Here is a 16131-nt window from a genome sequence, read left to right on the forward strand (position 1 = left end):
CCTTCCTACTACTACAGCTTACTATAAAATATTTAAGGTTATCAAGTGCGCTGGATGTTTACGGAGCACTGGCGTAAGATGCTTGCTTGTGGCTTTGTACGTTTCTAGGCACTTTAGTTTCGTCTATTGTGAAGATGCCATGACTGCTTTGTGTGTGCTTTCTTTGTGCTGGGACAATATAAGATTTTCCCCCCTGGCTGTGTCAGTGCTGCAACATGTTCCTAAGTTTGCATCTTGATTGCTTTCTTTTGTTCTTGCTTCACCCTTTTCTTCTCCCCCTGCCTTCATCTCCCCAATGTTGAACTGTACATTGTAATCTCCTTGGGGCAGGGACCTGCTGGTGTGTTGCTTGCTTTTCTCTGCTCTGTACCATGCACATTGTCAGAGCTATATAAATGACCAGCTGAAATCAGAGCCTTTTCGTAGCATTCTGTGTAACCATGTGCGTTATCGTAGCGCTTGTAGCATTGGCCACAGCCAGCGTGTAATGAAAGGTCCAGACTTCCTCCTAGAAGCCACCCCCGCCCACTGAGCATTGTTTTAATACATCAGGATCATGCAGTGTTCATTTGTGGTTCAAAGTTCTTTACACACACACACACACACATGCTTCTGCATGCTCAGGTGAACGGCAAGGTGTTATGTGAGACGATATACATGGTGTCATAAGTTCTTTGCACTGTACTGGTCATGTGGCCGTATATGCTCTAGTCAATGCTTGCATGAACACTCATTCATAATGTGTAAATCAGCGCTATTTCTGCTACATTTGGTGTGCTGTAAATGGAGCTATTTCAGGGTTTATTTCAGAGCTATTGAAACCAGACTTGATGTCACTTTCCTTCTCCCAAGATCAGCCGAAAGTCTTTGGTCAGGTGGTGAGCATATGAAGGAACAAAAATGTGTTAGAGTGCAAGTAGCCTAAACACTTCAAAAGACTTAAAAATACATATGGTCAGTTTTACCTGTGATCTCTGCTGTTGCTGCTTTCAAATGGATGTTAATGTAGTTTATTTTGTCTCTCCTATTGTTTTATTTTTCTGTTTGACTATGTGCTAGTGTAATGCGATTTTACATTGTTAGGAACTGCCCTGAATGCTGTATGAGCAGCAACAGGGTAGGATAAACATTTTTATATTAAGGAACAAATGGAAACTAAAAAAATAAAATGATTGTCTTACACACACACATGCATGCATCCAACCTTCCTCCTTTTTTCCTTTGTCCAGCTGCAGCCTTGACACCCCCGAAAAGCTCGGTTTCTAGGTTAATAGAAGCAAATATGGACAAATGCTCCATTTCCCAAATAAATGCAATTTTAAAGGTTTTTGGTGTTTTTTTTTTTTTTTAAATGAGCTCTCATTCTGTGTTGCAGGTATAGCAGGCTTTGATTGTTAACCATGCAGTGGAGTTGCAGTTACTTACTCTCCTTCAGGGCGACTCACAAATCACATAGAAAATAGTAGCGCCTTGTGATGTCTGAGGGGCTGAAGCAGCTTCAGAGGTTCAGGGATTGTGGCCAGAGGCCATTGGAATGATAAATGGAAAGTGGTTTAGGCTACGAGAAATAATTGAATTTAATATGTAGGTGTGCTGTTGAGATGTGTTGAGAGCAACATTGGAATTTTTATTGTTTTTACACAGCTATGTATATTCTGAGATTCCACAAAGCAAAAGGCCAGAACTTGGTGCTTGACCGAGCACTGAGCACCCCATGGACATACATAAAATCTTAAGTGGGGGGTGAGGGCAAAAGTAATAGCCAGAGGCGAGGCTTTGGGATCCTGCTTAGCTAGTTGTCCCTTCCCATGACTGGCAAAAGCAAAATAAATTGTTCAATACAGTAAACCTAGTTTGAAACTGGCATGTTTGTATAGGATCATCTCAAGACAAAACGGCATTGATAATACCTTCTGAGAATTGCAGTTGTCCCAGGCAACTGGCTGTTGCATATGCTCTAACTTTGGCCGTGTGTTTAGCAGCAATGTCTTGCACCGCACAGCAGATCTCTGTGATTCAAAGACTGCCAATACACCATACATTTAAAGCACTGTTACAGCACTTTGAACAGCTTTGGCTTCCCCCAAAGAATCCTGGGAACCGTCATTTAAGGGGACCGGAGAGTTAGGAGACCTCTGCTACAATTCTCAGAGTGCTTAAACAACCAATCCTTCGTCCCAGGGAACTCTGGGAATTGTAGCTCAGTGATGGGGATAGGGCTCTCTTCTCAGCACCTTTAAACTACAGTTCCCATAATTCTTTGGGGGAAGCTATGGCTGTTGACGTGGTATAGTGGTGCTTTAAATGTATGCTGTGGGTGTGGCCTGTGATATTTATGAATGTAGCTTGACAGTGAAGATACCGCTGTGCCTGTGTGTTTTCTCAGCATGGAAAGTTCGCATTTCTCCTACACAGCAGACAGATTTGCCTCTCAGGTACACTTGAGTAGTTGCTAGAGTGTTTGAAAGGTCAATGCATGTCTTTAAAGGTGCTTGATGGACTTGTGTCACAAGGGGATAGTTTGCCCCCTGTGTTTATAGACAGGAATCTTCAAACATTACAGGAGTTCACCAGGAGGCACAAAGTGGACAAGTGACAAACTCACAGTCATGTGCCCAGCGCATGAATCGGCTCTTTCCCAAGACTTCCTTCTCGCAGCAGTCCAGCTGTGGCTGTTGGTGGGTTTCCGTTTAGCAACACTGTTGATTTGGCTGTCAGTGTATTGCTTATCACAAACCATTTTGCTTTATCCTGGGGGTGGGCACCCTGTTTAACTGACGCCTTCACCCCTAAATAGACGATGACCCAGGCTGCTTGCTTTGCCAATGGATGCGTTCAATGATGCCATTTGGGGTCAGTTCACACCACTGCATTGACTTTGCCTTTAATAAAAGAGATCTGTGACAGCTTAACTGTTTTAATTATATTAACTTTGCACAGCTTGCTGCCGGCACAAATGGTGCCGTTTTCCCACACACATAGCAGCTGATAGCGTGATTCCGACTTGCAGCGAATCAGTTGGAATTAATGCTCCTGTTGTGGCACATGTGAATGCCTTCTCTGTTTTAAAAACCTACTTGCACACCCACCCCACACTGAACTGTGGCCGTATGAAACATACAGGGGAGCTTCCAGTGCAAGGACAGGATGAGATCTTTGTGGTAGCCGAGGTAGTATAGTTTATTATAAATCAGCATACGAAGCTCAGAAATGTCTATTCCCCTCCTTATTAGGCTGCATTGAGTGTTAAGGTTGAATTGCTTGGGATTGCAAAAGAGTGTTTGCCCCACGTGGCGAGCTGGGCTTGTTTTATGCCAGGAAGGTCAAGGTTACCTTCTGTGCTTCCGCTTGCCAATCCTTAGTTTGCAAAGCTTCTGTTAGGATTTTGTTGTTGCTGCGTTTGTTTGTTTTTAATTTGACAGGCAGGAAGGTTGAGTCATGTATAAGGGAGCATTATGCAATGGTTTCCTCCCTGCTGAACCCTGTTTATAATTATATAGGTCCTGCTTTCTGCCTGTTCTGGGCTTGCTCCTGCCTGGCTGTGCTGCTTGATGGTGGGGTAACTCACCTGCAGCTAGGATAGGTAACACCCTCCCTCTCCTGCATCCAATAGCAAATGCAACAAGAGGGAGAACGGATTTTCTGGGCTGTATGTTTGGGTGTTACTGTTCCGTTGAGTTACCTTCATTTACAAAGAGGTGTCTAGGCTGTGTGGTCCAGAAGTATTTCTATACAGTGGTACCTCAGGTTACATACGTTTCAGGTTACAGACTCCGCTAACCCAAAAACAGTACCTCGGGTTAAGAACTTTGCTTCAGGATGAGAACAGAAATCGTGTTCTGGTGGCGTGGTGGCAGCAGGAGGCCCCATTAGCTAAAGTAGTGCTTCAGGTTAAGAACAGTTTCAGGTTAAGTACGGACCTCCGGAACGAATTAAGTACTTAACCAGAGGTACCACCGTACCTTATTCTTTAAGGAGTAATGGCCTGTTTCTCCTTTAAAACTGGGGCATTGGTAAAGGAACCCTTCCCTGCTGCTGTTCCTCCTCCTCCCCACTCCTTTCTTTGGGCTGCTGCACACTTTTTCCCAGGCAGCTGTTTCATAACACACACCCATTTTTCTGTTAGTCATGTTCTCCTCTTCCTTTCTGAAGTTTGGCAGGCTTTTTTTCCTCTTTTTTTTTTTGTACACACCGAACACAGTGATCTAATTCTTCCTTCTGTGGGCTGGCCCTCACCATTTTAAGTTTCCCCCCCCCCACCTTCAGCTGCAAAATGGGTGTTGACAGCAGGCATTTGGGGTGACGACTGGGGGGGGGGAGAGAGAGAGACCTGACCGGGGGGGGGGGTTGTGTGTGTTTTAAGATGCTAAAATTAGAATGATTACACAAAATTGTGAGGACTTACCAGGAAGTGAGGAGAAGCTGGTGACGGAGATGCTTTTCTGCTGTACTCTTTTTGTGTTGGACCTCTCCAGAGGTTTCTAGGATGTCGCAAGCTGCTAGCTAAATTAGTCTGTAGATGAGAAGGAAAAAGCAGCCTGGCTCTTGCTGATAGGGATACATCTACATTGCAAAGTCGAACCTGTTCCTTGGTTTTTTTCCCACCCTGGTTACAAAATCCACCCTTTTAACATCGAGGTACTATAATGGAGGTTATATTCTGCCCTAGCTCCACCCACGTCAACTTCCTCAAGTTTGCTTGCCACAGGCAATTTGCCATTTATAAAGTAGACATAGTAGAACTGAGACTGAGGTGTAAAAAGACCTTTGTGTTTGGGCCTGTCCACATTTTTCATAGCCCACGTAGCTTTGATTTGTTGCATGGATGGAACAATCTCTTCGCTGCTGCACATCATTCAGAAAAGTAAAGGAAGTTACAATCTCTGGCCACTTGCTTCATCTGAAGATGCCTATGTGTTCTTTAGATTTCATTTCTCTACAGTACTTGAATTTTTCAGGTCTCACAGTGCCCTGAGTTGTTTCTATGGCCAGCAGGCCTCTCCTGGCTTTTGAGTCTTTGGATTGAATCCAGTAAAAAAAAATGTGTGTGTGGAACAACTTGCTCAATCAAGCACAGTGGAACTGCTGCTCCCTGGGTAAAAGGTAAAGGTAAAGGTACCCCTGCCCGTACGGGCCAGTCTTGCCAGACTCTGGGGTTGTGCGCCCATCTCACTCTAGAGGCCGGGGGCCAGCGCTGTCCGGAGACACTTCCGGGTCACGTGGCCAGTGTGACATCGCTGCTCTGGCGAGCCAGAGCCGCACACGGAAACGCCGTTTACCTTCCCGCTGGTAAGCGGTCCCTATTTATCTACTTGCACCCAGGGGTGCTTTCGAACTGCTAGGTTGGCAGGCGCTGGGACTGAACGACGGGAGCTCACCCCGCCGCGGGGATTCGAACCGCCAACCTTTCGATCGGCAAGCCCTAGGCGCTGAGGCTTTTACCCACAGCGCCACCCGCGTCCCAAATCTGCTCCGGGGGAATCCCTTGACCTGATTTGGCGGGGTGTTCACAAACGTTCCATTATGGCCTTCGCAGAAATTGTTCCCCACGCACACTGATTTAGCTGGATGGAGCGCTTATGCATATGCTCATCTTTGAACTATATTGGCTGGTTCTCCTAGAGACCAGGAACTACCTTTGTTTGTGAATGGCTGTACTGTGTGTTTGCTCTGGATTGCAAATTCACCCTGAACTTTCCATTTGTGTGCCTTTAAAAAAAAACCTATATAAAAATTTCCCATCATTTACTATCAGCAAAGCATATTACTTGACATGACTGTGTATTTTATTGTTCCAACCCAAAACACAGGGAAGGGCTTTAGCTTCAACGCAGAGCATGTGGTTTGCCTGTAAAAGGTCTCGAGTCCAATCCCTATCATCTCAAGATGGGTTGGAAGACTCTTGTCTGCAACCCTAGAGAGCCACTGTCAGCATTGTAGACTTAGTGCTCTAGATGTTTCTGGTCTACAACTCCCATAATCCCTGACCAAGCAGCTTGGGAGTTGTAGTTCAGCAATATCTAGGACAGTGTTTCTCAAGCTTGGGTCTCCAGCTGTTGTTGGACTACAGTTCCCATCATCCCTAGTGAGCAAGACTAGTGGTCAGTAATAATGGGAGCTGTAGTCCAACAGCAGCTGGGGACTCAAGTTTGAGAAACACTGGTCTAGGAACTGAGCCACATGGGCCAATAGATTGACAGTGCCAGGCAGCTCCCTATTATTCCTAATCTTAAAAACACGTGTGTGTCTGTGTGTGTACACATAGGTAGTCCCCCCGCCCTTGTTATATTATAAGAGGTGTTGTCAATTTTAAGTTACTTTTCACACCTATTTTTCTCCTCTTGAAAGATCCATTGGATTTTAGGTTGGTATTGTATTTCACCAAGTTGTGTTATGTGACCCTAGCATGGATGTCCCTGCAGGTGTGTGTATGTGGGACTGGAGGTCTCTTGTAACCCGAGCAAGAAGCCCCCTCCTTGCTAGTTTTGTAACTTCTCTGTTTGTTGTGGTAACGCTGCTGATCACTGTGAGGCTGCTAACATGGGGCCCTGCCTTTCAGAGAGGGCAGCCATGTTCACGGTGTCTAAATAGACTAAAACCGATGTGGGGTTTCTTTCTTTCTCTCACTCTTCCCCCACCCTTTTGGTCTATTCTGGGATTGTTTAATCTGGCACGCGCTACTTGGAGGGAAATGTTCATTTCTCCTCAGGACAATGGTGTTCACTGGCAATGTTTTTGCCATATATGTTGTGGACTATAGTTCTTTTGATTCGGCTTGTTTGTGACACAGGAAACTTGCCCTCTAGTAAACATGACCCCCAGAACACACCTTCCAATAAAGCAAGGCTCTAGTAGTTTCTGTGTGTGCGTGTTTTTACAGTGACTTATTGGACTCACATGACGCCTATTCTGTTGGCGTTGGAGAAACAAAGCAAAGCAACATGCCACAACGATGCTTCGTGCCAAAAATGTTCTGGATCTCCTCAGAATTAATGCAGAGATAGGTTTTGTTTAAAAAATAAAAAAGAATTAAAAATGAACAAGTGAGGAGATTGCAGGATTAAAGGGGCTAGGGAACCTACACTCCCAGGCAAGGGCCACATTTCCTCAGAAGTAGTTTGCTCAGGGCCAGAGACCAAAAGTGTGTGGGATCTAGCTTGTATTTTGCACTGGCTTCAGAGTTGGGCCAAACTTTTCCTTCAGGCTTGATTTTGACATTGCATTGTTAGACCATTTTGACTCCAATCGGGTAGGTTTTCTCCCTTCAGAATTCAGAATATTTTAAAGGATTGAAATGGCAGAAAGAAACAGGCCTCAAAAGGATGAAGTAGGTGTGGGGAGCAGGTAGGGGCAAGGAAGGCCCCTTGGCTGCAGCAAGCCCCTGCTGTTTGAACCTTTAGCACATGACGCTTGCAGATGTTTTCCTTCTACGTATGGGGACTAGAAGCTTGCTTTTTAAAAACATGCACAATATCACAAAATAACCCTATAGGCCAGTGTTTATACGGTGTGAGGCATCTTCATAACATTGCCTAAGGTGGGCATGAATGATAACTGTAGAGGCCAACTGCATCTTGGCTTTATGTATTTGACCTCATTGAGGTGGGATTACTGGCTAACATTTTTATGCATTAAGCTACATAAACTCAGTTTCGCTGCCCTGGATTATATTATACTTACTATAAACATTGCCTAAAAAAATTGCAGCATATGTAACTTTGGCCTGGACTTCCCATCACTCCATCTGGCCAGACGAGGGCATAGGTGGCAAATATCCAAACCTTTCAGATAGCTCCCCTTTTCTGGGCTCAGAGCCCAGCACCCCAAGCCCCACAGATAAGGGTAACATCAAAGCAAGCCAATTCGCGTATATCAAAGCTCATTGTTACAACAACTACCAATTAGTTGTGGGGTTAATCTTGACTACCAAGATGGCGTTAGCAAAGCTCCCGGAACAAGTTCACCTTTGGTTCAGCACAGGTGGGAGAGAGGGAAAACCAGAGTTGAAAATGGGTGGCAGGCTAGAATCGTAAATAGGAGCCGCTCCACACTTCAAAACTTTGTGGCAGGTTTCACTTAGCAACTTTTGAATAATGATCCGTTTTTCTCATTTGAGAGTAATTCTAGAGTAAGGCCATCAAAAGAAAAAGCTGTGCTTGATATTACGTAGGCTGCAAAATAGAAGAAACTAGTTGTGTTCATCTGTTTATGGCATATTTCTAGTGTGGTTCTAATCTTCCAGTCCAGGAGTTGGATGAAGACTGGTAACTGTGTACTTTTCTATGGTGCATTTTTTTGTGTGTGTGTATGTGTGAACCTGTACACCATTCGAAGTACAGTGGTACCACGGGATCCGTTCCGGAGTCCCGTTCACATCCTGAAGTGAACGCAGTCTGCGTGGGTCGCGTTTTGCTGCTTTTGCGCATGCACGTGTGGCAAAACCTGGAAGTAACGTGCTCCATTACTTCCGGGTCGCCATGGAGCGCAACCCAAAAATACTTAACTTGAAGTACATTTATCCCGAGGTGTGACTGTACTTTTTGAGAAAGTGGTTTATAAATTTTCTAAGTAAAGAAGCAAAATATATCAGGGTAACAAGAGAGCTGGTGTGGCACAGTGGTTAGGCTGTTGGACTGCGACTGGGGACATGCAGGTTCAAATCCTCACTTGGCCATTAAGCTCACTGGTGACCTTTGGCCAGTCTTCATATCTCTGTCTAACCTACCTCACAGGGTTGTTGTGAAAATAAAGGGTGGTGTGGAACAACGTATGCTGCCCATTGAGCTCTTTGGAGGAAAGGGGGAGGTACACCTGTAGTAAAGAAATACTATTGTTTCAGTGGTACCTCAGGTTACATACGCTTCAGGTTACAGACTCCGCTAACCCAGAAATAGTGCTTCAGGATGAGAACAGAAATCGTGCCCCGGCGGCGCGGCAGCAGCAGGAGGCCCCATTAGCTAAAGTGGTACTTCAGGTTAAAAACAGTTTCAGGTTAAGTACGGACCTCCGGAACGAATTAAGTACTTAACCCGAGGTACCACTGTATACGAGATGCAAGTGAGCACCATAAATCAGTGGGTTTTATTTCCAACAACTTGTTGTGCCTAAGTTGCCTCTGGGAAGGGTTGCTTGACTTGAGTTTCCTACAGAGAGATTACTTCCTTGAAGGTAACACAGTAATCAGGCTGTCGTGTGTCTTCTCTGGTCACATTTCCATACAGTGGGAAACTTAATCCTCATCACTTGGATGCGAGGCGAAATAAGCACATGTCTGATGACGCTCATGGGTTTTTCCCTACATGCAAGCAGTTGTGTAAAAAATTAAATTTGAATAAATTATGTAGGTTGAGACACTCTTACTTGGCAGCCAAATCCCATTGTTTCAACTAGTTCCACACAATGTATTTGGCATCAGGGTGTTAGGGCTGGCTGACATCTTGATGGGTTGAGAAATGCTGTCAGCCCGGCTTATTTACATACATGATTTGGGCACCTCACTGTGCAGATGGGTGATGCAAGGCATACGTTAATATAGGCAATCTTCCAGGCTCCTTTTTATGAGGGGGAGGTTTGGGAGATCAACTCTACACTGTGTCACACAAGGGAGGAAGAAGAAGAAGAAGAGTTTGGATTTGATATCCCGCCTTTCACTCCCTTTAAGGAGTCTCAAAGCAGCTAACATTCTCCTTTCCCTTCCTCCCCCACAACAAACACTCTGTGAGATGAGTGGGACTGAGAGACTTCAAAAGGTGTGACTGGCCCAAGCTCACTCAGCAGCTGCATGTGGTGGAGTGGGGAAGCGAACCCAGTTCCCCAGATTACGAGACTACCGCTCTTAACCACTACACCACGCTGGCAGAGGAACATGAACATACCTGCAGCCTATGCCCCACTGGATATACATGGTTACTAGATGTCTAGCAAACCTTTTAGACTTCTCTTGTTTTAGAGTAGAGTTACTGTAGTGCGCTAGCTAAATTGCTGCTGTTCTCACTCAAACTTCAGATGCACCTTCACATAGTTGACTACAAAAGGAAACTTGTTTTTATTAACCTGGTGTCTGAGCTAGCCATGGTACCTTTTTTTTTTTTAAAGCCTAGACAAATTGATTAGCTTTTGGTGTTTTATCTTCATTCTTCTTTCCTTTTTTTTAAAAGAGCACCTTGAGATAGATACAAAACAGAGTCTTAGAACTGGGGAAATGGAAGGCAGGAGAGTCTGCGTACACATAATAAAAAAAGAGCTCAGTCGTCAAAACAAACATGCCAGTAGGTTGAGCAGAAGGGTGGCGTGTTCAGATTCCGCCCCAAGGGAAAGTTGTATGCAAACGTGGAGAGTACTCCAGGGCTTGACATTGCATGTAGGTGTGTAGGATGGACGCAGTGCTTGGTGATTGAGGTAGCTGCTCCTCTTTTCAGACGACTTTGAATGTAGCTTTTAGAGGGACCCGACAAAAAGGAGTATACTTATTTGCAGGGTGGGGCCCAGACTGTGCTGGAATGAACCAATTTTTCTCCAAGCAATTTGAAACTACCCTATTAGGATTACCTGAAGAACGAGGAACCCCCCCCCCCCAACTCCCTCTATTAAAGCTGTCCAGTATCAAGTACCTAATATCTGAGATGGGGGCATTTTGGATGAAACTTCCTGATGCATGGGAAGCAGAGACAGGAAATATTCCTCACCTGCTCTCATTTGGAAATGTCTGAGCCAGAAAAAAGCATAGAACCCTCAGCTTCTGTTTTCAAGCATTAACACAGATGGAAACTTGTGGTTCCATAACATGGGGATATTGCCTGTTACTGTGCTCAACTCTTTCAATTGCAAATACAAATTTTCCAGTGTGTGTGTGTATTAATTGTAGGATAATTAGCTGGGGAATGGTCAGGTATTAATGCAAATTAGATCTGATTTACCTATATATAACATTTGGAAAGACAGGAAGGTCCCTACTCTTTATATTGAGGTGACGAAATTGCAACTCTCGTTTTGCCCCCCCCCCCAGCAATTTTTTTCTGCCCACCTCTCAAAGTCCCTATTGATTTTGGCTCTGGCAAAATTAAAAGAAAGTAGAGACAGTGCTGGGACGCAGAGCCCAGCTCCCCAGTTGGAATGCAGATCACCCCTTCCCCAGTCATCTGATCAAGCCTTTGACATGCAGAGAGATGATGATAACCCCTTTCCCTCAGGTGATCTGCATAGATCAGCTTGGGAGGGAAGGCTGCGCATGATCCTCTGTTTTATGGGCATGTGTGGCACGTGGGTAAGATGCTCAGTGGCAGACCATCTGCTTTGCTTGTGAAAGGTTCGGCTCCTGGCACCTCCATGTGGTCTGTGAGGGACTGCCAGTCGCTGCCTTTCAGTACAGACAGCACTGAGGTAGATGGCCTGACTCTGTATAACCACCTTTCTATGTCCCCATGTGAACTGGCCACACTCACCACTGTCATGCAGCTCCCAGAAGGTTGGCCAAGGGTGAACACGACCCTCTGGCCAGAAAAAGCTTAGCCACCCCTGCTTTATATGCCGAGCCATGTGTGAGGAAAAGGTCAGTTAAAGTGTAACTAGTTTCTTTTGTGCGTGCATTTTCGTTTTCTTGGGTGCCTTTCTGTGGATGGGCTTCCCAAACACAGTCCCTTGCCCCCATTTAAGTAGAGTGCCAGACCAGGCCAGCATGGATTGTTGGAGCACTCCAGCACGTCATGAGTAGAATTTGACTGCAGGGTGGACCCATAGGAAAGCTGAATGGCTGCAGAAGATTGAAGCTGGCACAGCTGCTCACTTAAACTGGAACTTGCGTACCTGGCCGTGTTTGATCTGATAAAAGAGGTCATCTTGCAGATGAGGGAACCGCTTTAGAGAGCAGTCGATTTAACATGGTGACGGAGCCAGACAAAAGGTATAGACAGACAACGTGCTTGGGGCAATTAATAAGCGTTGTTTCATCATAGATGGCACGTTCTGCAAATTGGCCTCTATTGGTGCAGCTAATTTCTGCCGGGTTCTCAATTCTCAAGCTGTCATGCTTCCTTCTCAGGCTTTAGGAGGGAGGCGATGTTTAATAAGGAAGTGTGCTTATTGTGAGGGGGTGGTTTGTGAGATGCTGCTGAGATAAAGGGCCAGCCCTGAGTCTTAGAGTTCCCCAGAAGATTGAGGTTGGCGCTTGATTAATGATGCATGTCAAACATCACATGTCGAGACAAAGGCAGCCCTGCACAGTGGTAAATGCAGTTGTTGGGGATGAGACAACATTGCTCACTGACAATGGGGCCTCCTGTGAACCAAAAAGGTCCCCCGTTCTGAAATGTCGTGGAATTATGCAAAACACACTCAGTTCTGTTTGTTCACCTTCATTTTGATGGCATAACATAGAAAGCTTTTTGTACATTTTGGGATTGCGCAATCCATCTCTGTCTTTGTGTAAGCAAAATGAAACATAACTTTGCAAACTACATGACAAACAGGCATCATCCTGCCTTTCTTTGGTCAGTGTGTACCATGTTTGGAAGCTTTTAGATTTTGCATCCATTTCTCTGAATTGTAGGACCAGCTATTTTCCTGGCGTGTACATCATGCATCTTGCATCATACATGGTCTGGGCCTTTAAACCCTCCTGCTTCAGTTTTATATTGTCACTAAATACCAAAAAAGGGGGTTATGTGTGTTTTCCAATTACTAGCCCATAGATTGGTGCCAGCCCAAAGTCTGCTTCCTGCAGGTTTGTGCAAAGGGAAATCACTTAGTTTCCTACTATTATTGTGTGGGAAGGCTTTAACACCTTGATCAGCAACTAGATATTCTTGTGGAAGATTCTGGAGCGAACATTTTTAGGCTACACATACACACAGATATCTCTGCCCCCCATCTTTGGAGGGGAGGGCAGAAAAATTTGCTTGGGGGCTGGATAAACTTGGAGGGTGGTGTAGACCAGTGTTCTTCAACTTTTGGTCCCCCAGTTGTTGGAGCTACAACTCCCATCACCCCAAGCCAGCTATCCAGTGGTGAGGGGAGATGGGTAGTTGAACAACATCTGAAGAGCACTGGTGAAGACCTTAGTTGTTATCCTTCTGTGAAGCAGCTTGTAAACCAGTGTTTCATCCTCTCTCTCCCCCCATCACTTTACCCCTTTCTCTCTTTCTTCCCCCTGCCCAAAGCAGGGCATCCTCTGGAGTCAGATTTGGCCAGAATCTTGATAACAGTTCCTGCCATTCGTTTCCTTCAGCAACATTTTGTAACTACTGTCAGCAAAAGGTTGTCCACTTCTGGGTAGGAGGAGCTCGCCAAGCAGCAATCTGCCCCTTCTGCCCCATCCTCCTTCAATAATTTATTGTGTGGGAAGGTGGGAATTTATTGAGGGAGAAGCTTGATGGCAGGTATGAGTTTAGGAGCAATGTAGCATTGAGTGGGACCCAGGCCAGGCTACAGGTTGAATAGTCAAGGTCATCAAATCTGTTAAACCAGCTGTAAATCCTTTCTTAAAAATCATTTGGTTATATTTATACATTTTGTTATATTCTATTTCATTCTTCCATGAGCTCCTATTGATCCTCTGCCCATCCAGTTGATTAATCCATGTGGAAAATGGAGTTCCCCTTCCTCTCAGACCTTCCACTTGGTGCATTCAGTCAGGCTGGTGAAAATGCCGATCCAGCCACTGTTTTTAGGTGTGAATATGGGACCCTCCTCTGCCAATATTTAGCAGAGTGGGGTAGTTAATTTTTAAGGAAGGGAGCTCAAGGGTGTGGCACATGCTTTGGAAACGACCTAAACTCTTTTCTCTATTTTCCCAGACTCTATATTGTGCTGCTTTGTTGGGGGAAGGAGAGGAAGCCATGTGCTCTTGTTGGGGCTATTTCCTTGTGTTGCATGTGGAAGCTGGATATCCTTCTATTATTATTATTTTTAAAGTAGACTTGGGAAGTCATTAGGTGAACCCTTGCACTGACCAGGCGAAGGGAGCCACAATTATAACCCTGTTTCTCTCTTTCTCTGCCCTCCAGATGTGCACACCCAGCAATACTCCAGCCACGCCTCCCAACTTCCCAGACGCCCTTGCCATGTTTTCCAAGCTGCGGACTTCAGAGAACCTTCAGAGCAGCAACAGCCCTATCACATCCATGGCTTGCTCTCCTCCGGGTAGCTTCAGCCCCTACTGGGCTTCTTCGCCTCCAAACCACCAACCTGCCTGGATCCCTCCTTCGTCGCCCACCAGTCACAACCTCCACCACCACCTCCACCACCAGCAGCCCATGTGGCCTCCTGTGTCTCAGCAAGGGCCCCCCCAGCAGAAAGCCATGGCAGCAATGGATGGCCAGAGATAAGACTTAATGTTTTTGGAATGGGGGGGGGGAGAAGTTGATAGGGTGGCGGGGGCGGTAAAGAGGGTGTGGCAAATCCAAGGGGGCACAGGGAAATGGGGTGGGGGTATTTTTTTCCCCCCTGAAGATCGCACTGGAATATTTTATAGTGTTTTTTTTTAAAGAAAAAAAACTGATGAGATGTCGTCATCAGCCCGAACCCCGATGTTCCTTTCCCCCGCACCCACCTTCCTTCTCTTCCCTTATCCACTCTTCAGGAGAGTTAATAACTGATCTTTTTCTCTTTTTTAAAAGAAAAAAAAATTATATAACTATAATATATAAATATATAAATATATCTAATGTATATACATCACGAATGAAAGCAACGGAATTGCAAAGATCCAGGTAGCATTCTGCGAAAGCTGCCTGGAAAAAAGAAGGGTGGCTGTGTTGGATCCGGGGGGGTCGGGGGGGTTCGAGGTGTCACCCTGTGTGTGCGCACGTATGTATGTGATTGGGGGTGGCCGGGAGAGCTCGGAAAGTTGCCTCTCCTTTCCATCTTTTCCCAATTTTGTTGCCCTCCTCTTGATTTTCCTTTGGCTCCTGGTTGTCCGGAGTTGCCTGTAGCAGCTGAGACGGTTGAGGGGCCTTGAGGGAGAAACCCTCCTTGCTTGAAGGGAAAGCACAGGCCTCAGATTCTGTGGCTGGCTGTGTGCCCGTGCGGTTCAGAGAGCCTCCTAGGCTGGGTGGGGTGTCACCTGCTAAAGGAATTGAGCTTCTACTACCCCCTGCCCCATGTTGTGACTGAGCGTGAGGGGTTGGGGAAGTAATTTTCCACTGTGGACTCCGCTCCACAGGGCTCTCCTGTAGGCCACAGAAGGAGCCTGAAAAGAAAAGAAAAAAAATGGAATAGTGCAAAATGTCACGTTATCGGGGCTGTAAATCTGTGAGACCATGTTGAGTCCTACTCAAGATTTTGTACATTCAAGGAGGCAAATCTTGTCCCTTTTTGACAGGTGCCGAGACATGTACAGTCTGGCAAAACCAGCCAGCTCTTCTAGCCTATACATGGGCTGGCAAATTTATGGGCGAGAGTGGGGTTTTGTGGGCTTGCGTCCGTGCTGTCATTTGGGTTTAAACCCTTTCTCCATTGCCCCAACTTTGGCCTATTGAAACCCTTTTTCTTCAACGGCTGCAGCAGGTGTGCTCCAAGTAGCAGAAACTAGAAATGGGTTGGGGGTTTTGTTTTTTGGTACCTTACCACAGACTCTTTATTGCTCTCCCACCCCCACCTGTCCCCTTCTTGTTTTTGGGGGGAATGGTTTTCCCCTTCAGCTCTCAAGCTGTTTCCCTTTTTAAAAGGACAAAGTTTAAGCATTTGGGAGGATAAGCTGGAAGGGAAGTTGCTGAAGTTTTCAAAGGTATAAAAACAGAAACGTCAACCTCCCCAGAAGATGGATTATGCGAAGGAGGACTCAAGAGAGTGCTCCCTGACATCCGGCGGCAAGGGAGATGCTGAGGCTCTTTTTGTTTTTTTGTTTTTTAGGTTTTAAAATCAGAATCTTGCTTAAACAGGTTGAAGGTTTTATATTAATTTAAAAATAAAAAAATCACTTTTTTAACCAGAGTGGCACTTGTCTCTTTGTCCCCCACCCTGTTGCCTTACACTTCTTCTTCTTTAATTCAAAGAAATCTGCTGGGTATGAATGATAGACGTTAGAACTGAACGGAAACCAAAAACCAACGCTTCCTCTTTACATACGCGACATTGCAAAGGCACACAGCTTGCTCTCCTCTTCCTCCCCCTCCCTTCCTTTATCTAGAAACCTAC

At 45.5% G+C, this 16131-nt stretch overlaps 1 protein-coding gene across 1 annotated transcript in view; it reads left to right on the forward strand.

The window, feature by feature from the left end:
* The window catches only part of UBALD2 (UBA like domain containing 2), a 38893-nt gene extending 22971 nt beyond the window's left edge, over window positions 1–15922 (forward strand). The window contains exon 3 of the mRNA XM_081898078.1: window positions 14001–15922. Within this exon, the coding sequence (XP_081754204.1) occupies window positions 14001–14321 (321 nt within the window). The 3' untranslated portion in view covers window positions 14322–15922. The remainder of the gene's footprint in view (window positions 1–14000) is intronic.
* The last annotated feature ends 209 nt before the right edge of the window (window positions 15923–16131 follow it).

The sequence above is a fragment of the Podarcis melisellensis genome (genome assembly GCF_964234715.1).
Source record: "Podarcis melisellensis genome assembly, chromosome: 2".
NCBI classification, from domain to species: Eukaryota; Metazoa; Chordata; class Lepidosauria; order Squamata; family Lacertidae; genus Podarcis; species Podarcis melisellensis.